The sequence below is a fragment of the Catharus ustulatus genome, chromosome 1, assembly GCF_009819885.2.
Source record: "Catharus ustulatus isolate bCatUst1 chromosome 1, bCatUst1.pri.v2, whole genome shotgun sequence".
NCBI lineage: Eukaryota > Metazoa > Chordata > Aves > Passeriformes > Turdidae > Catharus > Catharus ustulatus.
The window spans coordinates 36362865-36390265 of record NC_046221.1 but is presented as its reverse complement, the minus strand read 5'-3'; the positions used below and the strand labels follow the sequence as shown (position 1 = coordinate 36390265).

At 41.4% G+C, this 27401-nt stretch overlaps 1 protein-coding gene across 1 annotated transcript; it reads right to left on the bottom strand.

Moving 5' to 3' along the window:
- Window positions 1–27235, bottom strand: PLEKHA8 (pleckstrin homology domain containing A8). Its single transcript, XM_033072382.1, has 14 exons — window positions 27088–27235; window positions 17161–17277; window positions 16378–16533; window positions 13670–13794; window positions 12096–12254; window positions 11152–11192; window positions 10305–10462; window positions 7670–7829; window positions 7175–7260; window positions 6481–6539; window positions 5136–5266; window positions 4571–4641; window positions 3269–3330; window positions 1–2395 (listed from the first exon to the last, which is right to left on the bottom strand). The coding sequence occupies exons 1-14, from the start codon at window positions 27125–27127 to the stop codon at window positions 2198–2200; spliced, it is 1563 nt and encodes a 520-aa protein (XP_032928273.1). The 5' UTR covers window positions 27128–27235; the 3' UTR covers window positions 1–2197.
- Window positions 27236–27401: the final 166 nt, after the last annotated feature.

The window sequence follows — 27401 nt, the reverse complement described above, 5'->3', positions numbered from 1 at the left end:
TCCTGCTCTGCTCTGCACTGGGGCAGCCTCACCTCCAGTGCTGGGGGCAGCTTTGGGTGCAACAATATAAAAAAACCATTAAGCTGTCAGAGAGTATCCAAAGGAGGGCCATGAGGATGGTGAAGCGCCTGGAGAGGAAGCCTCATGAGGAGGTCACTTGGTCTGTTCGGCCTGGAGGAGACTGAAGGGAGACCTCACTGTGGTCCTCAACATCCTCACAAGGGGAAGCAGAGGAACAGACACTGATCTCCTCACTCTTGTGACCAATGACAGGACTCAAGGAAATTACACACAGTTCAGTCAGGGTTTTCACCCAGAGGTTGACAGGACACTAGAATAGGCTCCCCAGGGAAATAGTTACAGCACCAAGCCCATCTGAGTTCAAGTAGCTTTTGGACAATGCTCTCAGGCACATCGTGGGAATTTTGCGGTGTCCTGTGCAGGGCCAGGAGTTAGGCTTTATGATCCCGATCCCTGGGGTCTCTTCCAACACAGCATATTCTATGACTATGAATGTCTAATTAGACTCCTGGTATCTATACAGTAAGCTTGATGTTGGCCTTTTTTTCAAGTATCACATGCTTTTCTTAAAGCTCACAATGCTAGGCTCCTTAGAAAGGATCAAGTATTAAGTGTGCAGAGGCTCCTGTCACAGAGCAATGCAGGGCAGCAGGTCTGAAGTACATTCATTTTACTAAAAACACTGGTTTTAGCCTAGCAAAAGCCAGCACTACTTCTGCGAGTATGGCAACACTGCCTTCTGTATTTATGAAAACTTACTAATCCTAAGTCCCTTACTAGCACAGTCTTCTCCCCTCCTGCACGCGAGTTAAACTCAGCTCTTTGTACAAAGCCCTAGGTCAACACAGCGAGACCTGTTTATGCCTTGAATTGGAGTCAGCAGCTCACAGCCAGCTTTCTGGTTGGTCATCAACGCAACTAGAAATTTTGTCCCTAACCATACCACTAGCTAAAAGGACTTCTTCATTATTTCCAATAGCAGCAATACTAAGGAATATACTTTTATCTGTATCAGCAAAATGGGAAAAAGGGGAAATAGTTCTTAATTTTTAGTCACTTCTAAAGAATTTCAAAATTCAAGATTTGTAATTGGTCCTGTGTTTAACAGCTCCATTACAAATTTTAGCTTCCCCTATACTTTACTCATTCCATGTCCACTTTCATGAAGTGAATGACTTCATGACATAATGACAGTCTAGGAAGGATTTTAATGATACCAGCTTTCCAAACTGATAGCTATATTCAACTTAAAAGCAAATACTGCAGTTTTACACGCATCTGATTCAAGAAACCCCTAAAACCTAAAACAGAAAAACCATCCTAAACCTTAATAAGCCAGGATGATGGATGTGATCCTCAAATGCTTGTGTAAAGTACTGCTGAAATTAGCTGGGCTGAGTCTGTGCCAGCAAATCTGTGGCCCACTAGCAGGAGCTGGCAGGGAAGCCATAGCATGTATTGGGAGCTGGTCAGGGAAACACAACATCCTGTTTCAAAGGCTAGACCTTGGGGCCACTCAGACCACCAGCCACATACACCTGTGGCAAAGATCTCCATAATATTTGGATTAAAATGTTTATTTAAATAAATAAATATTTATGTCATGCAAATATATTATTTGCATTAAAGAGCTTCAACACAAACTGAGGGACAAACTCACCACATTATAAGCTAGTATTAAGCTGTCCTTCTGCTAGCTGTCCTTTAGCTGCTACCAGAGTAACAATAACTCTCACTATCCTCCTACACCATGGCAGGGAGTGAGCACAGGGAATGGGAGTCAGAGGCAGCAGCACCTGCCTGGGTGCCATGCTGGTGACCCAACAGCTCTGCGGCATGAGCAGGTCTCTCCTCAGGTACAGAAGCAAAGGCCAAATTCTGCTCTGTTACTTTTATGAGGTGAAGAGAAGAAGAGGTGCACAGGCAGAAGACAAACAGTAAAAAAAAAATTCATCACGGACATAGCTACGATCCAAAGAGAGACAGTACCTCTGCATTTAAATGCAATACAAGCAATGGAAAGATAAAAATCACAAATACCCTTCCCCCAAAACACTCAACACCCTTCCCACCTGAAAAGATACAATGAACAGAAATGATGTCCCAAAACCAAAAAGAAAGAAATCTTTGTTAACAGACACAGTCCCTGAATTTTTAAGATGTGGTCTTGCTGTAGTCATACCACCTCATCTGACTCCAAACCATGGACTTCATACAGAGTGTCCAAGATATTTAGCTGTTTTTCCATGGCTGGTAAGTAAATGCTGAGGTCCCTCTGCATTCCTTTGTAAAATGTTTCTTCCTGAGGATCGCATTCATCTACAGACAGAGCTGCCACAAAATCTTCATATGTTGGAGCTGCCCTTAAAGCTAACTGGGAGAGGAAATAAAGTTTTTAGATTTGCAAGACAGAATGGGAAAAGAAATACAACTAAAGCAATGAAAAACTTCTAAGACTTCCCTCTTTGCACTTAGACAGCATAGCTTCAATACATGCATATATTGAGAATTTAAACTAGAAGAGAGGCTAACTTTTAATTTCTTTTTATTATTTTTGTGTAGATCCCCAGTTTAAGATATCTTCAGAGATGCCTGACTTTTAGAAAGTATCATATTTTGAATAAATAAATTGAGAACATCAGAAATTAATCAAATACAAATCCCAAATAAAGTATAGTTTGTTTTGGGAGCTCCCAACCCAGTGTTGCACATCACCACCAAATTCTCAACGTGATCTTTAGAAAGCTCTCTCCAACAATTCTGCTTGTCTCAGTCAAAGTCATGATTGCCTGGATGAAGTTTTCCTCTTTCCTTCTGTAATTTCAGTGATAATTTTCCAGTGACAGACACAAGGGGGAGCTGCCAGACTGGATGAAAAATTTCCTCTAGCCAATACATTCTACTTCAACTCCCCCCACACACTGTGCTAACCGTGTTTGAATGCTCTCATATTCAAAGACAGATCAATCTTTAAAAAAGAAACCTGAAATCCTCTTTTCTTCATTTAATAGCCCTGCAAGACTGTGCTCAAAAGCATGTAATTAAAAAATAGTGCATGCAGGCTCCACCCTGAAAGTCCAGTACTAAACATCGTGAAAACCACAATCCTCACTTTGAAAATAAGGTCTGGCAGAGGAATCTATTCATTTTAATACTTAGAATTTTAACACAGTTCATTAATTACACACAACGTAAGACCACATGAACAAGATCCCCAGCTCTATCAGCAGCCAAGGTAAATACTTACTGCAAAGACCCCGCGGACAACCCAACCATGGTGCTGCCGTAATGTCTTTCCATAAGCATTGTCTTAAAGGGGAAAAAAAAAAAAGTCAAGAAATAGATGTATGGCAGTTTTAGGTTTGCATCACAAAGAGAACTCAGAGATTAGAAATGACTATTCAAGGCTATATTCTTGCCACTCAATGTAAATAATGGTTGTTTCTGAGTATTGAAGTTACGACTGAAAGGAGATGACAGATTTGGGATTTCTGCACTGGGGTCTCAGCTCTGCTGTCAAATCTCCTTCAACTCATCCACAGCAAGTAAGTGTTCTAACAGACAGGAAGGTTAATGTAACACTGTATGGAGTGAAACTCTGTAAACCAAAGCTGCAGTGGTGGTACAGAAGAGCTTTTCAAGGGAAGAAAGGGAATGAAAAAGTAGAAAAAACAGTAGCATGACTGCTGCAGACACAGAACAATTCAGGGAGTAGCTCAGTGCTGAAGCCTTCAGACTCAGAAGGTCAAATAAGTGCCTAAGCACTTTCCATGGTGTTTAACACTCATATCTGGCAGCAATGTATTTACAGCCTCACTTCCAAGAGCTGCTACCTACTTCAGAGCAGTAGTTCTTTCTACTAATCCTATAAGGCAACTGCTTCACTGTGTAAAAGGAGACAAAATTAAAAGCTTTAAAAAAAGCTGTTTTGAAGTTTAAAGGATTATTACAACATTATACAGCATGTATATAGAGAGGATCTTGCCCAGGAGTAACCAAGTCAAGTCTAAGGGGGGTTTGTATTTTGTTTTGCACTTGCTGCGGCCAGTAGCCTGACAAAGAAAGTGTCAGAAATTGTGTACTTGGAAAAAATCCTTCTTTGTTACAACCTCCCTTCTAATTGATGCAGGCAAATTCACAGCCATGTTGGCAAAGATGTGATTTCAAAGAATGATGGCAAATCACACAAGGAATTAGAAAACTTAACAAGACAGCAATTATACATTTGGGAGTGCTCCCACTGCAAACCAGTACAGAAATCTGAATGAGTCAAAGCACTTGTTTCCCTAAGATATGACTGTCTCCTCTGCCAAAAGTATGCCAATTAAAGGAATCTTTATTTGCTAATGAACCAACATTTACCAGTTGTCTAGTAACCCATCTCAAGGCAGCCATTTTAAAAAACTGCAGTTTTCAAAAATGTTATGTCTTAGAGATCACTTTCCTCATCAGTCACTGAAGAAAAGAAGACACAGGTTCTAAACAAGGAAGAAACTAGCCAAGTATGTAAATTTAGAAGCACGTGAAGAACAAAGAAATTGGCACTTACTCAGAGCTGTTTGGATATTCTTTTCTCCATTCTTCACTTCCGTTAAAAACCCTTTCAAGAATTTTAAACCTCTGCCAGGATGAACCCATGAAATAAAAAGAAAACATGTTTATAACAAACCCAAAGCATAACAAAGCCCCCAAAGTTGCAATACAACTCAGAAGTGCAATAAAAACTCAGAATTAAGAAGTCAATTTCAATCTGAACAAAATTGCAGCCATCTCCTCCAGCCTCTCTCCCAGTCCAAGCAAAAACCACTTTGCTAAACATTTCTGCTGCAGCTTGAAATCATCTGCTTCATGCCCTAGCCAAGCAGGATTAGTCAGTCATTCACTGTAACTTCACTTTGATGGGAAAAAAGTTGGCCTGCAATGGTCTTTCCAGGCCTCTTGGTGAAGTTGCAGTGATACAAACACAGATAGCAGATTCATCTTGAAGCTGGCCAGTTTGGATTGATGGAGTCTACGGGAAGTAACCAGTCTGCTCCATGTACTTAAGCCTGCACCGGTGAAGGGCCCCTCGCTGCACCAGCAGTTCACAGTGAAGGCAGAAACAAGGCCATTACCTTTTCAGCCACAGGAGAGCCTCCGTAGCAGAGTTTCTAACTTGTGCTACACCTTCATTCACTTCATGGAGCACAATCTTCTGAAGGGTATCAAACTCTTCTTTGTTGGTTATAAATTTCTGGTTTATTTTCTGGAAAGAATATAATAGGTAAAGCTTTAAACCCAACAGGGACTTATAAATACCACCTGTTTACCAGGACTCTTCCCAAGGATGTCACACACTCCCCATGGCATGGTTGCTCTGACATGCTGGACATGCCATCCCAGGGCACACATCTAGCTAACACAACAAAAATACAACATTTCAATCAAAAATTTACCTGGGACCTACCATTTCTGTCCAACAAAATGCCTGAGGTTCCCATGACATCCTCCCTACCGGACGAAAGGAGTTAATTCAAACTGCTCTTCAAGCAAAGTCCCATTTGCCCAGAGTTTCAACTACAAGCGAAATTTACCTTCTGACCACTGCAAACTCTCAAAATTACACTTAGCAGTGCTCAGCATGCCTATGGTTTCAATTTCTTCCCAAGTTTCTATGCACAACTCCTCACACAAACAAAAGAGAGAATATATAAGGGGCAGACAAACAGATTTTCCTTCTACATTAAAGAAGTAGCTGTCTCTCACTTGACAATAAATATGCTATGTTTTAGGTTTTTAAATAGCATTCTTTTCTCTTGCTATTTTCAATCTTCCAGTGGCTACCTTCTATAAGATAAGCAACAAAACAAATCTGGTTGCATACAGTATTCCTTAGCATACACTCAGAAGACATGTTTTGCTTTTATTATTTTTTTCTTGAAAGAAAATGCTACAAAAAGTCTTGCTGTGAACACATTTTGTCTCCTAACCAGTATTTCAAAGGTTCTTAAAGGTTCTTCAAAATGTACCTGAAGCTAGAAGAACTTCCAGAACTAGAACCAAGTCTGCTAAGAAACTACTTAAAGCAGTAACTTCCTCCTGCTTGATTGAGCAAAGGGCTTTTTCCCCCACCCTCTCCATTTGTTTTACAGGTTGAAGTCAACATTGCTAACATCACATCATGACTTATAACCTATACAGCTCAGAATCAAAGTCATTCATTAGGTGTAACAGATGTTTTACTTGGCAGTCAATCAAGTATTTTATAAGTTTGCACACAACTGGATTTATTAAGCACAGCATGTACTGTCAGAACAGAATTAGGGGCATTTCAGTGCTTTAATCTGACAGATGGTAACGTTGTCAAATATTAAATAACCTTCCAATATTGACTCTTACCACAAAGATTCTTGAGCACTAGTGTCTAAAGTAGATATTTTGTTTAAAAAACAAAAATCAGTGCTAGAAATAAGTTGTTACCTTAATGTTGCCTACAAAATCCATCTTAACTGGAGCAAAAACAGTTGGTCCCAGCTTGTCTAGGGAAAAAAAAAAGAAAAAGCTATATTTTAAAATCGTCTTTTTCCAGTTCTCATGTTTTACCAAAAAAATCATTTACTCAATCCTTCATTTAACAATCCTTCTAAAATGGCAGGAAAATACTAAATAAACAACAAACTGATATTTTTCTCTAGTACAGAACCAATCCATCCCAGTTGCTACAAGTGTTAAAATAGCCTGACCTACAGAAGTTGTCAAAAGACTGCATGCTCACAGGGCCACCACATCCACTAGATGCAGGGGTCAAGCTGGTGGGGGGCTGTGCTAAGTGAAGATCAAAATCTTTGTAAAAATCAGAGTACAGCTGATGGTCTGCTGCCAGCTGCACTAGACTGTAAGGCATCTATGCTATTTTTTTGAGGGGGAGGAAGTGTTGTTCCATACAGACACTTAGATTGCCAAGCAGCTTATATGTGGGACCCCTGTAAATGAGAGTAGATCCTCTTAAAGGAAAGGGGTAAGAAACGTGTTCTGGTACCAGTCAAACTGATCTGGCTGATACTGGTTCCACTACATCACTTTAGTGAAGAAACAAATTTTCCAACCGAACTGCTCCACCTTTGCTTGCTGCTAGCAGCAGCCAGAAGGAGTCAGAAGAAGCAAAGCTGCTTACCCAGAACTGGCACAATTGCATAACATGACTCCAGGAACTCCTCTGTTGGTATGCCCTCCTCCTCCCGAAGCTCAATATCACTGAACCTGGTGTCCAGGACAAGCAGAAAATATTGTTACCATAACAGTTCTTTTTATGTAACATCCAAAAGCAAAATTAGATTTCCTGTCCAAGTCATTTGCATAGAGCTAAAATTTACAGATATGAAACCACCAACATGGTTTTTGTTTTACTATGTCAAAGTAACTGACTGCAGAGAATACATATCGGATGGTGTGCAAGCAAGGTCTGCAATTACAAACAAGGAAAAACCTCCCACTTCACTCTGTACAGCTAATTTTACAAAAGATATCTTCTTCCAATTACTGTGCTGTAGGCAGTCTTGTTAAATAATCTCAGTAAATACAGTTTTATAGACAGAAAAGTCTTAAAAATAAGTCAATTAAAGGCTTAACATAAAGTTGTAATAATCCTTTTAACCGAAATCTGTACTACCTATTGCTCATGACACTGAAGAAGGTAGGAGAATCATTTTCATTTCTTTCTTCCTCACACAGAGTCAATCCACCTAAAGAATTTGTTTCTGACTGCAGCAACTTGTGGGCACCACAGCTTTCTACAGTTTGCAGCTTGTCCTCTCCATCGGCTTTAATGCCTAACATTTATAGGAAACAAAAAAAAAACAACAAAAAAAATGAAAACGGTTACATACACATATTGTTATTTGTTTTCATAAATATGCCTTTCTATTTGAAGGAAGGCACTTGCATATCTGGATAATGCAAGTTTAAAAGCATCCCTGCCAGCACCACTACTCTCACTGCAGATTTGGTAGATGCTCAGACCACACTGCAATCGGCCACCCCCCATTTCTTTTAATCAGACCGACCAAGCACCAGGCTTCAGTATAGGTGAGCCCACAGAACCTCAGCAAGGACAGTGCTGTGAGAAAGAGCACTGAAGAAGCAATTTGGTGCAACAGGGAGCTGATTCATCTCCTTGAAAGGAAGATTACTTCTCACATGGTTGTAACTTTCACAGTATTGTTGAAGTGTCACAGTGCATTTTCAAAAGAAAAGAATAATAGCAACATGTTTACTCCTTCTGATTGGTAAACAAAGTGACTGCCTAGATGGACACTTTTACGGTATCAAAGGCTGCTATGTTCTCCCTGATTTCCATAAATATCTTCACAGTTTCCCAGAAAAAGACCCAGGTACATCTTCCCCACTGTGGTCTATTTTATTTCTTCTTTGGGGCCAAATACATCTGTTTCACATATAGCACAAGGAAGACACAGGACAGACAGAACCTTTAACATACACCCCCCACACATGGCAAGACTTTCTGACCTCATGGGGAACTTCAGAGAACAAGTAAAGAAGGAAAAATTATTCACAGCATCTGCATCATACAAGCCACAGCTACAGCACATCTTGCTGCCAGACAGTGAAACTAGCATCCAGGATTTCCCAGGGAACCTGTCTTTCCAGGAAAGGAATACTTTCAAGTGTCAGTAAGGATTACAGAGACTGCAGCAGAACTGAGCTTCTGGCTGAAGGGATCAAGCTGCAAGGAGCTCTCTTCCTCCAAGTGACAACTGAAAGCAGGCTTACAGCAGTCCCTATTAGCTGCAGAACCACTGAACAAACTGGGTACTTGGTTAAAAGAAAACCCCTCATACCAGACCAGTCATTCTCCAGCCTCAGACATCACTGACATTCACAAGCAAAGAGTTTCTGCCAAGGAATGATAAGAGGTTTGAGTGATGCCACTGATCTGCTCTTCACCAAGTCACATAGGCTGGGGAGTAGAGAAACAGCCCAAGTCTGCAGTGACTTTGCAGGAGTGCTGTGCAAAAACCTTGTGTCCTCTGAAATTTCTAACTCAAACACTGTAAGCCCTAAATAACAGAGAAATTTGCTATGGGACTTAAGCGCTCAAGCACTTTTAAAGACTGACTGGTCCTAAAAAGGGGGAGAGGGAAGGAAAAGTATCTGAGACAGGGCAGAGCTCTTGGGGTCAGAGGGAGCACCCAGCTACAGCCATAAGCAAAACAAAGCCCATGGGCTGGCTGGGTCAGTCCACTCTCTATGGATGGCCTGTACACCGTAACTCCACCCCATACTGACAGCAAAACTCTGCAGCTGAAATGTGTGTACCCAACAGGGGGTAGCCTTTTCTCTTTTGTGCACAGGAACCACGGTAGCTAAATGACACCATGAACTTGAACTAGTTTGATGTCTTTACTTTAGGGTTGTTTTATTGATATTATGCTAAATGGTGTCATGTATGTGTTATTCTGCAGAGACTTGCCACGTGACACAGTACCAACCCAAAAATGGGAGAAACTCCAAAAAGAACCCAAAAATCACTATCATCAACTTGGACTTAAAAACTTCTGCAGATTCACTGACTGCATATTTATATTTTGAGTTAACAGCCAGGCAGAGAAAGCCACTGCTCAAGAACAGTACAGCCTGTTCAACAGGATGTGCAAAAATCATGTTATATGAACAGTTATCCAAATTAAGTTCAGCAGCCCTTAACAATAAAACCATATAGGAGGGAATTTTATACTGAATTAGTTAACAGTATTTCACTGAAGTCACACACAAATTTAAGTTTCACACTATTGCTAAGAAAAAGGAAGAAATAAGATGCTTTTTAAGATACTCTCAGTTGCAGAAAAAGGGTTAATTTTCTGTAAACATTTGTCAGAGCAGCCAAGAGTGACTAAAAGTTCAAGCCCTCAGGCACACAGAACTCCTACAGCTCTTCTGACACTGCAGTCCTACATACTAGCAGGGAAAAATGTATCTGCCCACAGTGCATGGAGAACCCAAACTCTGTCAAGCAGTTTTATTACACACACATCAATCTGCACCTGGAGGTCCTCAACTTGTCCAAAACCAAATTTTTAATTTCCTTCTCCATTCAGTCCCAAGTTAGCCATCAACAAAGGCAGCAGGAGGTATGCTGAGAAAACTTGCAAGGGGCAGTATCAGACTAAAAGACTGATATTCCCTCTCCTGTGAGTCAGGGATCAGTGGTCTCACAAGGAACGCATATCTTCCTTAATTTACACCTATAGAATAATCATTCTGGACAAAAGACTGCATATACTTACCTGCCAAATCCTTTGCTACATGATCTTCAACACAGACATCACCAGTCCCCTCATTTGTTTCCAAGTTTAAACATTCCATGCTTTTAATAACTGCTTGCTCTTGATGGTTAATTTCTGCTTTTACACAGCCATTTTCACAGGGGTTCAATTCCACCTGCCTGAAGAAAAGGAAAGAATAATATTTAGTGCACAAAGTATTGCTTTAGTGCATAAAGTATTCTTCCTGTGAACATACAAATAAAAAGAGAAAAATAGTTGACAGAGTTATAGGCTGTCACAGGTTGCTCTGAGCAAAGAACTTGTCTAAAATAATAACAAGAATGAGGCAACTTTTTGCAGCAAAGAGAATTAAAGACTCAACCCCAGCTTTCAGAGTTCAAGTATATTTACAATGATCTTTATTAAAAAGGGACATAATCAAAAAAACCATGATTACAGAAAAGAAAATTGCAGGCAGGTATTGTAACTTCTAGAATATCTCCTCATTAGTATTATATACATCCTTCCCACCTACTCCAGTAATCAGTCTGGTCACCATCAATGATTTTTATGAGCATATGGAGTGGAACCTAAAATGCAGGAAGGAGCACTGAAGTGGGGGAGAGTTGGTTGATTGAGCAATAAGACACCAAGTGGACTGCAGAGAAAAATGAAAGGAAAAGGACTGATACACAAGAGATATGAAATGGGATGAGCCAGATCTCTTTTGTTTCACCTATTCCAAGTATGCAGTTCAGAGTGATACAATTCTGCCTGCATCCAGTAAGAATAGAGTAGCAATAATGAAAGAACAGGCATTACCAAACACAGATTAGAAAGAGACTGACAATAAAGACTTCTGTTATACCTTTCTGTTGAGGTGTGACTGGACAAGACAGAGTGCTTTACCTGAAAGATACAGAGGGGAGGAGAATATTGTTTTAAAGCAAGAAGACTGTATCATGTTTCTCAAACTTCACATTTTATTAAACACAAGTTGGAGTCAGCAAAAAACCCTCCCTAATTCTCTGACCTGTAGGCAGTATACAGACAAATGTGAAAATGGTGCTACATTTTTATACATTACAATATTGCAAAGAAAAAAAGAAAAAGGAAAAGAAAGACAATCTGAAGATTTCTTTCAGAAGCTAGTTAGCAAGTGTCAAGTGAGACACTACACAGCATATGGAAAAGAACCAAAGCAGTGAGCTTCCTTTGCAATGTTCACTTAATAAAAAAGTTTTGAAAAAAACAGAAGAAACATGAGGCTAGATATCAGGTATGGTGAAGCAATCTCATTTCTCAGATTCAGTCATGCATTGACCTTTCTACATAGAGTTTAACTTCCTGTTTGCCAGAGATGTTCCAGTTTTCCATATACAGTTATGGATTCAAGAAAGTGACCTTCTCATTAGAAAGTTCAACTTATCAGCTCCTACTGCTATATTAGCACATATCCAATACCGCTGTAGCTTAACAGAGTAATAATTGCTGTGAGCTCCCACATGGACAAACTTGCTGTAGAACCAAGGTATTTTGAAACATCACTGAATGACTTTCTGTGAAACACCATGACATAACTTTCAGGCCCTGAAAGATGATATTTAGTAACTTTCAGCTATCATTAAAGGCTAAGAGATTGGTCACCGCTTATTGAAAAAGTGGCCCTACCTCACTTGCAAGCCACAAGAAATAGCAGAGTATGTCCAGTATAGGACCAGTAGCTATGATATGGGCAAAAAGGCATTCCCTACTTCTACAAATACCACTTTTGACAAAAGGAGGTTGAGAGAAGATGATATTGGCCATTACCTTGCTTGTTCTGAGAACTGCTAAATTTGGGGATCCAGGTGGGGTCTGATGCAGTAACTCAGAAGTGAAGGCAGTATTTGCAATCTGCATACATTCTTCAAGAGTCTTCAGAAAAGTGTCGCAGGTTGATTTCAACAGAGCTCCCATATCAATCTCACTCTGTGGGAAGAAATCAATTAGAAGAAATGAACTCAACACAGAAGATCAATTTGGAGATACTAATGTCTGCAAAGTCCACAGCTTCTACAGTTGTGCTTTCTGGTTAACATGAATTAAAATTCAATGTGTCAGCTGCTCAGAGAACTGGTATCACATATTACTGTCCCCTTGCAGTATTACAACACTTGTCAGCCTCTCAGTACAAGAACCTTAGTACGCTTGTGTTTTGAAATCAATGCCTCTTCAGTTACTTATTGGTGTTAGAAGTGCATGAAATACTAAGCCTGAATGTATTCAACAATGGCATTCCAAGAAACACCACTGACAGAAAATATGAAAAAGTAAACAAATTAAAAAGAAGCAGAATGATCTGCAGATAATCATTTCAAAAACTCCACAAACAAAAAATTATTGCAAATGACAAAAATACAGAATGAGGTATCACATTGCCTCTTCATCTCTGCAAAGTGAGTTATTGTTGCTGAAATGCTTTCAGCAATAAATCTTTGCAGTTAAATGCCAGTAAGATCAGGGAAAGAGATTTTTCCCCCAGATGCATGAAATATGAGTAGGATAAACATCATATTATGGGTCAACCCATGCGAACTGCAAGTTCTAACAGTGCCTTTTAGTCATTTGCACACTACATCATGCTTCTGCACTGTCTTTTAATTCACCTTAAACAGTCTATCAGTTATCTTTACAGAGACGGTTTGGACATAAAAATGATCAACCTTCAGGTGTTCTGCTTGCTTGCTCTGCACCTGAGGACCCATCTCTCCAGTGGGAGGCATCCTGGAACTCCACACCAGCTTCTCTAGCAAGGGAAGTGCATCCTTCTTCACACATTTCTCTCCAAGCAAGGGGAAGATCACTGTCTTTAGGAGATCCCTCTTAAATGAGGCTTCTTTGGTCAGAAAAATTTGCAAGGTTTGAAACTTTAACTTAAGTGAGACTAACCAAGCAGTTCTTTATATCACTTTTGCTCTTTTTTTGTGGTCTCCAACATCTCTTGACCTTTTAAGGGTTTTAGATGTGTTTTGCTGAGCAGGATATTAATGACTCAGGCAGAAAAATGTTTGCTTTGTGCAAATTATCTTTTTGTAAAAGATCGTTTGCTTTTCTTGATCTACTGTAAACACATGATCACCTACAGAGGTGTTACTGTCTAGATCACAGATACCAGATCTCATCTCATTACTTGCTAGCCCAAAAAAGGACAAGTAATTTGCAGCAATATAATAATAGTCCATTTAAACAAGAACTGTTGTGTGAGCACTTTATTTCCCTCAGTTTCTCTGCAGAAGGAGGCTGCAACATTAAATAACTGTGAGTGAATACTACATTGGCTATCCAGAAAAGCTCATGTGCCCAAGACTTTACAGATGTGGTCTACAGCAAAAACAAAGTTATACCTCTGGTTCTGACACACCAGAAATGCTGGCTTCCTTTGTTTTATGCACTTGCTGAACAAGGAGGTTACAGTACAGTCTAAGTTCAGACATTTTAGTCTTCAAGGCTTCTGTGTTTTCAGTGAACTCTAAAAGTCAAACAAAAAAAAGTTATATTTACTGTATCCAATGCAAGGCAAGTACACAACATTTGGTCTTAGCAGGTCTTTTAAACAGGACAAAAGCCCTACATACGATAGTCTTTGTTTTCACAAAGTAGTGTAAGGTGCAAGCAATAGCACTGTTTAGATAGGGTTGTATGTAGAAAACACTGGACCTAAAAGATGCATTCTGTCCAACAGAAAGGGATTAATTTAATATAGATATCCTTGAATTATGGGATGGATGGGTTGGAAGACACGTTTGGAGAACAACTAGTCCTACTCCCCTGTTCAAGAAGAGTCAGAACAAATTACAGTAATTTCACGATTATAAGCCGCACCATTTTGACTAAAATTTCGGTCTGAACCCGAAGTGCGGCTTATATATGGACAAAGAATGAAAAGCTGCTGTTTTAGTTTGGAGAACAGGTGTCTGCTGAGAAAGGCAGGAGTTTCTCTTTGAAATGGAGAATGCAAACCACCTCCCTCCAAATTATTACAATTTTGAAATCAAGGGGCTTTCAGGCAAAAATATGGGAATTAGGAATAACAGTTCTGTACTAGGGAAATTAAAATAGAAATACAGTACTACAAAGAAACAAACTCCAAACCCTGACAAAGTAAGAGTACAACCTGACACCCCATCAGGTAGGGTGTTGGTAGCAGTCCCATTAAATGGTGGCTGCATCCTCCTGCAGTGACAGATGTGATTCAGTAGAAGCAGTGCTCCTGTACAAGGTGCAGTTTCCCTCCAGAGTCCAGTGGTGATGTGGAGAAATCTGGTTTTCCTCTGGAGTCCAGTGGAGAAAGGGACTACCTTAGTGTCCCAAAACCTCTGTTTTTATTTTGGTAAGAAATGTTGGGCTCTACCCCCTGGCTGGAGCAACTTCCAATGGGATGAAGTAATTTTATCAGTCACACAGTGGGACTCAATGGGCCATTAGCAGAAAATGACTCACTGGAGGAAGGATGGGTTGTGAAAAGATAAAGAACAATGCCCTGCCTGGTTTCAATGGATGGCCCATTAGCAGAATATCTCCCGTTGAGATAAGGTTCACTGCCCCCACCCTCAACAGATGGTGATAGAATAGATACCTTTTATCACACTCTGTATTGTAATGTGCGGCTTATAATCAGGTGCGGCTTATGTATGGACAAAGAACGAAAAGTTGCTGGCACTCGGAAGTGCAGCTTATACTCAGTGCGGCTTATAATCGTGAAATTACTCAGGCTTTGAACAATGCCAAGGATGGAGACTACACAACCTCTTCTATGCAGTCTTTCAGTGTTCCCTCATCTTCACAACATAAGCATTTTTGATTGTGTTTCAATTGAGTGGTTTGTATCAAAAATCATGCATATTTTCTCTTGTTCATTAAAACTCTGGCTTTGTCTTTTTATGTTCTCTCATTAGATATTTCCTTTAATTATCTTAGCAGCCCTTTGCTGGACTCACTCCAGTGTGTCCATGTGTTTGTTGTACTGAGAAACAGAGTGCAGAACTGAGAAGATTAATCCAGACAAGATTAACAGCCATTCTGAGATTTTTCAGAAGTAATGTTTTTGATATTAAGAGTCCCTGAATTAAAAAATAAATTGTCTGTTAGTAAGACTAATTGTAAATCCATCACTAGCTTTTCACTGTGTGCTACTGTGTTGTCACTTTACAGCTATAACTTTGTTCTGTTCTCTAGGGACTGCACATAAGATCCCCACCTGGTGAAGGACTCTACAGTAGCATCTTCTGCTCAGTTCTGACTCAGTTTGAAGCAGTACATGCAAAGTCTGGTGATAACACACATAAGCTAAGAGGAGAAGCAAACCCTCGCCTCAGGGAAAGGAAGTGCTCACCACCCCCTGCATTTTTCAGGACATTAATATTTTACTGTTTTCCCATCTTCTGCACAGCCACTGTGCTGAGGTTACAAAAGGTTAAGGCATGAGGCCTCACAATGTTCTGTGACTAATGCCACACTTGTAAGCAAGAGGGGTTTTCACTGGGGGAAATGAGATTGCTGGTGAAAGCAAAGTGGTAAGTGAATTAATTTTCATAGTCTGACCATGGTCAGACTTAAGTTTCTGAATACTAATAGATTTGGAACCCAGTGCAAACCTTTTCTTAATTGCTGAGGCATTCTCAGAGGGCAGAAGACAGCCCAATTAGAAGACAGAAGAAAAGAGTGTGAGGAACTCCAAAGCTGAAGAGACACTGGTGTGAGAGGCTGGGTCATCATATTTAGACAGCTGTACTAGGTGGGGGTCTTACATTCTTGTACAATCTGCATCACAGTGACCCTAGCCAGGGCCTAGTTACTCACCGTACTTACAGAACCCATCAGTACATGGTTTTCAAGTTATTTTAATATACTGTATTTTGAGAAAAAAACAGTTTTCAAATTCCTGCCCTGAGAATTAATACCTGAGATTTCTAGTTAACATTCCCACGTCTTAGCCCTTAGCAGCACCAAAGACCTAAAGCACAGGCTGAACAGTGAAGTTGTATATACATGCACTAGGGAAAGAACGGGGAAGTATAAAGCAAACATTATGTGCCAGCAAAAAGGTTCTTGCCTTTTTCCTTCTGTGTCCTGCTATCAGTCAGACAGGCTTTGGCAGTTCCTAGTGCAACCAGCCACTTCTGCCTTTCAACTGCATTTCTTGCCTTCAGATAGAAGTACTGCTCCCCTGGGATAATCAGGTCCATTCGTGTGTTATCTGCAGGATGAACTGAAAGCAACACAGATTTCAGACCAGTCCCTGGGCCCTTCCCAGCCTGAACAAACATGCCAACAGGTGTCAGGTGGCAAGTCAAACAGTGATAAAAGAGGAGGAATCTATGGCCCCAACTTTCCCCACTCTCATTTTATGACTTCTCTTCTGAGTTAGGGAATGGACAGGACACACGTGTATGGCTGTGAAAGACAGTTTTGTGATCACTATAATCTGAGAGTCATTATGGAAAGAGCATCCTTTTCTGGCAAGCCTTTTTTTTCAAGCTCCAGCCCTTAACTGAACCTCAAAAATGAGACAATATGACTGAGCAGACCTAGGTCTGAGGTTTATTTTTCATGTTTCTAGCTTCAGCTCTGTGCGTACGGGAAGTCATTTGAAGCTGTGTGATGTTCCACAATGGCTCATGAAAAAGTGACCCACCTACAAGTAGAATACCCATAATATTAGAAGCTTTAAGTTCTCTCAACGTTTTCAAAATACTATGGTTTAAAAATTTGCATATACATCAAGTTACTGCAAATACATATTAGAGAAATCAAGCTGCCAAGTATCTCTTGTCACCTGAAATGCAACATTATTAGACAAACTTCATGCAGCTGAGAGTTACTGTATCTTAGTTACCTTGAATTTCACAAACAGCCATTTGGATGCTTCCCTTACAACCCTTCCAGGCATCTTCCTGAGAGTCATAGTAGGACAGGATGCCACCACAGAGAAGGAACCACCGAGGCTGCCAGCCTGAAAAACAAAACTGCATTTCTCAGTTACGCCTCTCCCTTCAATTCCACCATCTCTCTCATTTGAGACATGGTGCAAATACGGCCCCAAAGATTCTCAATCCCCCTGGAAAACAAAACCCTTTGAAGCATTAAGATTTGTGGACAGACATATGGTGTGTACACCACAACCCCTGCTTGCTGGCACCTATATGTCTGTTCTGCACACAGCTGGACCTCAGCAGTGTGCCATATGTCATTTTCAGTAGTTTTGCTAACACAACATCATTGACTCAGTCTTTTCCAAAACCATCTTCTCAGTTCACCACCCCTCACTTATTTCCAACACTCCTCAACCCACCTCTTCACTCTTCCCAAAAGCCACCCCTGCTGCCTTGCCTTACAAGTCTTCCTCCCTTGAAGGAAGGGCTAGTCAGGTTATCTTGAAAAATAACACATAAGAATCTCTTAAAAATCAACAGAGGAACAGAGGCGGATCTGTTGATTTCTGAACATTCTGAACACCATCTTTCAGTGAAGCAGTTTTCAACAGCTCTTGAAACTCCTTGTGCTGCCCACATAAAACATAGTCTTGAATGACTGACCTGCACTTCTGGATACCTTCCCAGAAAAGAATCCAAACACAAGACTAGATCCACACCAGTAGTTGTGGGTACAGTTTTGCCCTGCTGCCCAACTGTAGAAGTAAATTATCCCTTTTTTCTACTCTTGGAAGCAGTATGAAAAGATAAAACCAAACATGACCTGACAGCCACCATTTATGTCTAATTAAAAACAAGCTCATTAACTTAATAAGAAATGAGGCAGCAACGTCACTGGAGGAAAGCAGCTTTCATTACTGAGCTGAGGCCAGGTCAAATGGATTGAGATTCTGACACTCCCACATTGTGCCAACAAACCATCTCAGGAAGGAACCCTTGGACAAGACTGTGTGGGCCACATGGCTCTTAGATATTTTGGCAGAGGGTCCTCACTTCTACTGTCCACTGCACTGGGGCTCTGCCAACCAGCACTGTGCTGCAGGAGCCCAGGCTGCGCTTGGACTAGTATCACATTGGAGGAATGACAGCCCCTTTCCAGCTAGAAATTGGTTCCTTAGACTACTGCTGAAACCAAGCACAACACAGTTTAAGATTAGAAAGGGCTAAAGCCTCAGGCTAACAGCAGCAGTATGGTCTGGCTTTCCCCCTCTTTTTTAAATTAAATCAATACCACTGCATTCAGTTCAACCTAGTTCATAGATTGCTGAACCCTGTGTGGTGGCTGGAAAACAAATTGAACATAAATATTATTTCATTCCTTTCCAGATCTCTTCCATTATTTCCTAGAAGAATATAAAAATATAAAAAATCCTAAGTGCTCCCAACACTTCTTTACTTTATATGAAGAGGGGAAAAAAAAAATCACAAGAATGAGAATTAACAAAAAAAAAAAAAAAAGAAGAAATCAGCAAGGCTCTTTTCTATTTGTCTTGCCTTCAAAATAAAGAAACTATCCTAGAGGTCACTATTGATATGTGGGAACTCACAAAAAAAAGGAAGTGATTGTTCAGCAGAGAGAAGCAGTTAATTGCTTCAGACACTCAATGGCATAGAACCAATTCTTTAAATAATGCACAGCGCCACAGTCAATACAAGCATCTAATTCAGTCTGGAGCTCCTGCTGCTGCGCATGAATCATTTCAGCCATGGTTCTACAGCTTACAATTGCAGCCGATGCACAACCAAATTGCATCCCATCAATCAAAGGCTGTGCAATCAATTAGCCAACATACAAATCACTCTGCCTCCATCACTTTGGAGGCTGGTTAAAAATATGTTATGAATTAATATATTTTTTGAGACTTTTATTTGGTTGATTTTTTTGGTTCCGGGTCTTGAGTTTTTTTGTGGGGAACAGAGCAACTATTTGCACTCCTTTGCAGAAGTCAACTCTTCTTTAATTTTTTGATATGTATTAAAAAGACTGTGTAGACAATTTTTACCTAAGACAATATATATTTTCACAACAGAATTGTTACACTAATAAAAACACATTTAAAAACAATTTTAAAAAGGAAAGACTCACAGCAAGGTTCTGTCAGAAGATGCACTAACCACCTGGTACTCACTGACACTGAGTCAGCAGCCATGGGAAGGTTATCCTAAACAACCAGTTAAAAATAGCATGTGGCTGACAAATCATGGGCACTGCACAGGGATATAGTCTTTAACTACAGGAATTTCACTTTTGCAGACAAGTGAAGAATAGAGGAAAGAAAACAAAAAAACCAAAGCAGCAAAAAGATACTTAGGCACTTCCAAGAACACAAGTCTTGGGTCTATTCAGTGTTATTTTCCACCCATAAATTGTCATTGGAATATTTGGAACTGAGCATTCAGATTTCACCTGATATGGAAAGATAAAGCTGAATCTTTTAAGGTCTTACTGGTGCCAGCATTAACACGACTTTTGAAGAAGAATTTAAGTCCATTGTACTGGTGCTGCACAGGCAGGAAAAAATACAGCTTGTACTTCCAATATCTCATTTTAGAGCACAGTACCATTAACAGTAAAATTTGACCTTGGTGGGAAAGGTATGTACAAAAAATCCCCAATGAAGCACAAAGCACAATAAAAAGTGATTAGTGCTTAAGGTGTCAGCCACAGAAGAGAGTGAAAATATTCCAGACGACTTCACAGGCACTCGTTAAAGTACATATTGCACTCCTGTGTGAAACCTACACTTAGTGCCTGCAGTACCTGGAAGATCTGATATTGTCCACTACAAAAAGAGATGTTTAGTTTGTTAGGCACAGACTGTACCTGCTAAGGATTCATTACTTCTTGAGAAGTTTCCACAGAAAGATCTGCCTACTTGCACCACTACACTTCAGGAAATCTGGATGTAGCTATCACTGAGCAAACTTGACATTTCTTGATAACACAGTTGAAATTTGGACATAATTCAAACTTTAATGTTATACAACTCAGACTCCAGACAGCATTTTTTCCAAAGTGCCAAGCCTGAAGAAAAAAACCCCCAAACATTTGAAGATATGTAGATCATGTCAGACATCTACAAAGCCAAGCCATCTGGGAGAATTACATACTCAAGAAGTCAAATTGATGACCTGGAAAACAAGTTGCAATTAAGAGACTCCAGATCCTCCTACATCTAAAATGCATAAAGGCCAGACATCCAGGTTTTTATTATTGCTTGCTTTCCATCAGAATTGTGTAACACTGTAGGCTTATTAATTTCTTGAGCTTCAGAATATGTTTTTGTAAAACTTTGGCAGGAGTCAGTCCTTAGACTTCTTTGACCCTAATCCAGACTTTAACTGCAGATATAATTATGAACTTTACATGTTACAACATCTGTCTAACAGGAGGAGTCAAAGTTGCCATCATCTCCCCACTGTTTATAACAAGGGCAAGATCCAAGACTTCATTGCAGGACAGATCCCTGTTTTTCTGTGCAGAGTCACAAAAAAAGTCACAGAGTAGGTGCCCTGAGAGTCAGAACCATCTCACAGTGAGAATGAGCAATATCCATCATTTCCTCCCACCCTGGGCAAATGCAAACTGTGCCATGTGCTCACTGCCCCACCATCTCCAGCTTTATCTCCCAAGGGCAAAAGCAGCACATCGTCTGCCCAGTGTTGTGTCAGTGACTGATAACTGGACAAGAACTGCTGAAAACTCAGCTCTAGCAGGGCAAAGACCAGGTTTCTAGTCAGAAAAAGCAATTAGCAGGAAAGTATCTTACTCAGATCAAACCTGAAATTTTTTCCCTTTTTCTCATTCAAGGAACAGAAGTAAAATATTATCTTGACATATGTATTTTGCTCTAAAAACTGGTGCCTACTTTTTGTATACAGCCTCCGAAGGCTGCCCATTATTTTGGGAAGGGTTCCAGGTGCTGGAACACATTTTGCAGCCTTAATTCTACAGCAAAACAATTTGACAGGATAAAAAAACAGTGCGTACCTATGAAGGACAGCAGAAAGGCAGACAAGAGTGTGTGACAATCTATGTCTCTTCTCTGAACTATTATCCTGTCACCTAGAGAGCAACTTCTGGAAATGCCCATATTGCAATTTCATTCTGATTATGTGCATATTAACAGCAGGAATCAATACAAAAAGCCCCTAAAGGTAATGAAGTTCAAAGATTTAGCACTTTAACAATGCTATCACTTTTTAAAGCACTCATTTGAGGGACACTAGAAGTCCAAGTGAAGGAAGAAACAGCTGAAAAGGGCTTAAACACAATTACCTTCTCCCAAACGATTTTTCTCACAGGAGTTCCATAAAGTTCACTTTAGTTTCAATCACGACTGTGAGGGAAACGTTAAGAGAACTGAAAAAGCAACCTGTCATCACAGGACAACTGGTTTGTTTGTAAACGATTTTATGGCAGTGCCCAGCCAGGGCACAGAGAGCACAGTGTACCAGCCATCAGGCATTTTTGAAGGGGACACAGTGAAAGCATGAAGGGCAGAGAGGGGATTATGGTGGAGGCAGAAGTTCAATAATACAGTCCCAGTGCTCAGACACTAATTAAAGTCATAAAAACCTCCTAGGAGCTTTCCTCCTCTGTTTATACTTCCCAGCCCCAGCAATCAAGCTGCTCCTCTCTCTGACCTCTGGAGTGGTTGGTTATCAGGTCAGACTGTCAACACACTGAATTTATGAAAGCACATACAGATACCCCATGATGATATCTCTTCACCATCAGTCTACCACACCTTTGGTTTCTGCCCTACCCAGCCATTCCCTATGAGCACTTACTCACTTCAGTGCACAGGGACTGAATGCAGAGGCACCGGTACTGCAGCATACCTGGCAGGGAATGCTGCACCATGGAGGCTCTGCAGCACTGCTCTAACACTTACAGAGGAGAAAGGGGACACCGATTTCCATTCCTGCAGCCTCATCAAACTTTTCTACTGTGAGCACCTTACAGAATTCCAAATAGGCTGGACAGAAGTAAGATTGTTGCATGACAAAGTACAGAGGGAAAGGGAAGAAAATCATGAGAAAGAAGGTCAAATCACACAAAGACAATTAAGCAAAATCCAAAGAAAATTAACTAATCAGTCTCTGAAGTATCCTGCATGAAAAGTCTCATCCAGCCAGAACTGGCTGAGAGTCAGGCATTCATCTAAACCAACACCTGGATCCTGAGAGCTGCTACAGCCAGTAATAGAAGGCAGACCATTGCCCTGAAGGCAACAGAAACCTCAGCTGTCTAGGTCCACCTCCACAAAAGCCAGACTTCTAATTTTATACATTCAGAACTTGGACTACACCCAGAGGCTAAAATGAAAGGGGAAATTATAGAAGGCTTTTTAGAACCAAATCTTTATGTAAGTGTGAAGTTTTTGATTAATTCCTCCATGTCTGGAAACAGATGAGCTTATTTCCAGAGCCTGATATGAGCTGGAAGGAAATGTGTCTCTCATCCCCAAAAAGGCCAGATTTCTTAAACTCCCAAAACAAAGACTTGCTCTAAGCAGTATCATGTGCATCCAGACGCACAATACAAGAACTAATGCTTTTTCAAATTTTCATGAGCTCTACCCCAAGTTTATTAAGGAATTCTGAATCATTAGAGACAAGAGTAATTAAAAGTTTTATGTGAAAGCTGAAATGTATTGCTTGGTGCTAGCTCTTAGTATCTTGGGATAAACTGAAAAGAATTCAAAGTACAACAATAAACAGAGGGGATGATTACATACAGGTAGATGGGGAGCACTAATTGAAGTATGTGGCATGACGTAGTGTCACTGGTGATGGCACGAAGGTGAGTCCATCGTGCCTTGAGAAAGATTAATTAGAGTTAGAATTACTCAGCATAAATAAGGAAATGAATATTTAAATATCAGGAAAAGCTTAGCTTTGTAAAGGAGAGTGATCAAAGCCATTTCATGGAGCACATAAATACCAGGCAAGCCAGTGGAAGTAGTCCTCACTTTTCATCTAATGAAGCTGCCTTTGAACCCCACAGCCAAGAGCTGATACATACCATCTCTTCCAGAGTTAACAGCAATCCCAGGTAGGGTGTGTGCCTACACCAAAGATCTGAACTGAATTTCAGCAGAAAGAAAAAAATCAACTTGAGAGTGCCAAGCTCTCACACACACCAGTGAAGAGAGGTATTCCCCAACTCCACAGTGTTTCCCAGCAATAGCTCACTCATTCTGTAAACCTAATGAGAAAAAAAAAATCATGATGCCTTTTACAAGGCAAACTCCAAAGACTAAATCAATTTATTTCATTAATCAGAAGTTATGCTCAACAAAGAGCATGCATTGCAGGTTAAGTTCAGTCGGAGAGTCCCATGGGAGGCAGTTTCCAAGCAGCAAAGAGCAGCCTTCACATGCAGCTCAGCTCCGCTCTCTCCTTTCTCTGTCCTGCAAGCAGCACTCCCCAGCTGGAGATCAGTCACGCTATGACACTGCAGCCAGGATCTGCCTTTGATGCTGCCCACACCAGAATGGTTTGTGCTCAGCCAGGACTGCAGGCAGTGGCAGCCCAACAGACCGAGGAGTTACAGGGAAGGCACACGGTGACACTTTGATCATTCCAACTGCTTACTACAGTAGTGGCACTGAAGCAATAGTTACACACCCATCCCCAGCCCCCACCAAACAAAGCTAACATCAGACAGAGACTTTTGGCAAAGGATGAAATCTAGGAATTTTTTAAGATCATGTTACATGCTTTGACTATAAGCTCATCTGAGGCCAACTTATATGCCTGCATGGTTTAAGCCACCCTGTTCTGAATTTTGAGGATTAGTAATTTGAAGTTTACAGATGTATTATATATTTGCCCAAGAGAAAAAGTGCTATCTCACTTTATATGACAGTAATTCTGCTTGTGAAGTTCCCTGTTCTCTTAAGGTTTTAACCAATTTAGTGGGAGAAGCACAGACAAGAACAATCAAAGGACACACAAGATCCCATCGGATTCTCATAGGCTAGAACTTTGTGAATGTATATCTGATTTAAAGTTGGCACACTTCACTTGAACTTAAACAAAAGTAACACACTGAGAAATCACTATCTGGTGGACATTGCATTAGGGGACAGAAAACTCTAAAAATCTCAGTTTTCTAAACTCAACAGACTTCCAAGGCAGCACTGGAAATCCTGCATATAGAAACCACAATGTGAGTGTAGGTTCAACACCACAGGAAAAACCCTACCTCCAAGCAGAAACCCAGTAATACTGATTTGATTTATTCTAATCTATATAAAGCAAACAAGTGCATTTATAACAAACAAGATAACCTATTTAAGCAGTAAGGCAAACTGATCTGTCTTTCAATTGGTGGTAATCATGGTGTGCTTTCTTTGCCCTTTGTCCACAAAAAACCAAACTTGTTTCCTATTTCTGAAATGTTCTTGCTGCCAATAACTATGTAATTTGCAACACATATCTAGCTCCCGGTCCAAGAACTGGGAGGAAATGCGTTGATGTGGACTTGACCTCTCACGATGGCAATGACATAAGACATTACGAAATCAAAATTCCCAGAAAAAACTCAATTACCAACAAACTCCCATCAGCTCCTCTCTCATAGCAAGAAGGAAAAGCAGTTCTTGTTCTTTTTTTAATGTCTTATCTTTGACTGTTGAGAGGTCCTCCTCATTCTGAGGTACACCAGCACTGTGTTATTAGCACGAGTACACAACAACACAGAGGATGACACACAATTTCCCTACTTGTTGTGTGCATCATTTACACTATACAGCACCTGATTCATCAACCCTGAGCAACAGCAAAAGCATACTGGGGGCAGAATACTGGCAGAAATACTGCTCTGGATGACCTGTTGAACCTTCTCACTTCCCTTAATCCCTGAAAGGAGGCTTTCCTGTCTCTCACTCTCCAGCTTTTTGTTATTGCCACAATGAACACCGCATTCCAGAACGAATTAATTTTTCTTTTGCATTTCTGCATACATTTATAACATAATGGCTTCAGGGCAGGAAGTCTTCATTTTATGGCAAAAGAAAGCACTAGTATATACAGACAGCTTGCTGAACAGAGAATTTACTGTTCTCAAACACACTATGGGCCTTCTACAACCTAAGGAAAAGGCACAGAATGACCTTGACCACCGCACTTACTAGAAGAGTCAAGTTTGAACCAAGAAATCAGAAGGATGCTTCAATCTTCCATCACAGATGTTCTCTCAGTTGACAGCAAAACTTCTAGTTTTCAGCCAGTACAAATCTTACATATGCAAGGACAAGTTTCCTTCAGTCTGCACTCAGACTGAGGTTTGCAAAGCATCATCCTTGTTCATGAAGGGTCATTTGATTGGAAGTCCTTACCAATGTGGTCAGCAAAAGAAAACTTAATTTTGATGAAAACAGAATACTTCTTAGTCTTCTACCATGAAAACAGAAGCCCAGCTGATGCTACCTCAGGCACACTCAGGCACTAAAATGTCAAACGCCACACAGTTATCTACAACATGCATTGTTTCCCAGACACACGTACCCAGGTCTCATGGCACAAAACCAAGCACAAGGGTTCCAGACAAACCCCAGCATCTCAGCAATGCAAAGAAAAACATGCACAACTTTCGATCAGCTGAATCATAGGTGGTTTTAGTATGGGGAAAGGACTAATATCACTATCAAAGTTCTCCAATTCAAATGAAAAAGGTAAGCATGGCTTCTCCTACTGCCACTTCATAATTCAAGAGCATTCACAAATAATTAAGAACAAAAAGAAATCCCTGTCTGTTCACTGAGACCTGACAAATTTTGACTCTCATCTCAGAATACCTATTGCCTAAAGGGGAAAAGTCACAGCAATCTTCCAGCACAGCAATAAATCCAGCCTCATGCACTACTCTTGCCCCTCCCCATCCCTACCACACAAATTCAACACTCGCTTGTGCTTCAGCTTTTTCTTTGTTTAATTTTGATTTCCTACAGTTTCCCAGCTAACCAGAGAGATGCAGCTGTTCCAGCCTCTCGGGAAAAAAATTCAAGCAAGGTAGCAGCCCTTGCACATACCCCACTGGCAATGTCAAGGTGGTCGTGGTTACTTTTCTCTGACCTTCAAGTTTCCAAACTGTTCCCACAAACCACAGAGGGGTTTGCACCTGGCAAGACCCCATCCACATCCCCAAATCCCACGCCTCTGTCTCACCTGACCCGAGGCGCCCGGCAGTGGGAATCCCATGGGAACACAGGGGGCTTCTGACCCCACCACTTTTAACCTCTGCAAACTCTGGCCACACACGGCTGCTTCCAACCTGCCGTGAAAATCAAGCTTTCCGTGGCACGGGAACACCAGAAAAATAAAAATTTTGGGCCTAGAGCTATCAGGACAAGCCCTCTCCACCTCTTTTTTTGTCTTCATTCTTTTTTTTTTTTTTTTGCATGCCTTCTCATGCGAATTCCCCAAGTGGGACTGAATGGCAGCATCTTTTCCTCCATGCTCTGGGAATGTCCCGAATCCCCGACTCGCCTCAACAAAAGTTCCACGGGGATATGAGGAGAGAGAGGAAGTTCGCTGTTCCAGCTGTGACCCAGAGCATCCAAACTACCCCAAACCCCAACCCAGCACCCCGGGGAGGGCGAGGGGCGCCCCGGACGGGCACTGGCACCGGGATACACGCCGGACAGTGACAGCAGGGCAGCGCCGGGGCTGATCCCCGGCATGGCGAGGTCAAGGGGCAGCGCTGACCCGCACCCAGCAAACACAGTGAATACAGACATGTATGTACTTGTATAAATACACGTATGAAAAGATGACGGTGCCCGTCCCGCAAAGGCGAAGCACTGGCAGGAACTCACCGCTCAGATAGTTGGTCCACTTGTACAGGACGCCCTCCATGCCGGCCGGCCCCCGGCTCCATGCAGCGCGGCCGCCCCCCGGCGGGGTCACGCCGCCCGCCGCCGCCGCCGCCCGCGCTCCGCCGCGCCGCCGCCACACAGCGCCATGGCGGGGGGGCGCGCGCCCCGCCCGGCCCGCGCCGCGCCCGCCCCCCGCCGCTGCTGCCGCCACGCTCCCAGCGCAGGGAGCGCCGCAGCCGCACACCCACAGCACGGCCCCACGGCGCTACGTCAGCGCAACTCGCGCTGTGAATCGCGGCTCGCGTGACCAGCGG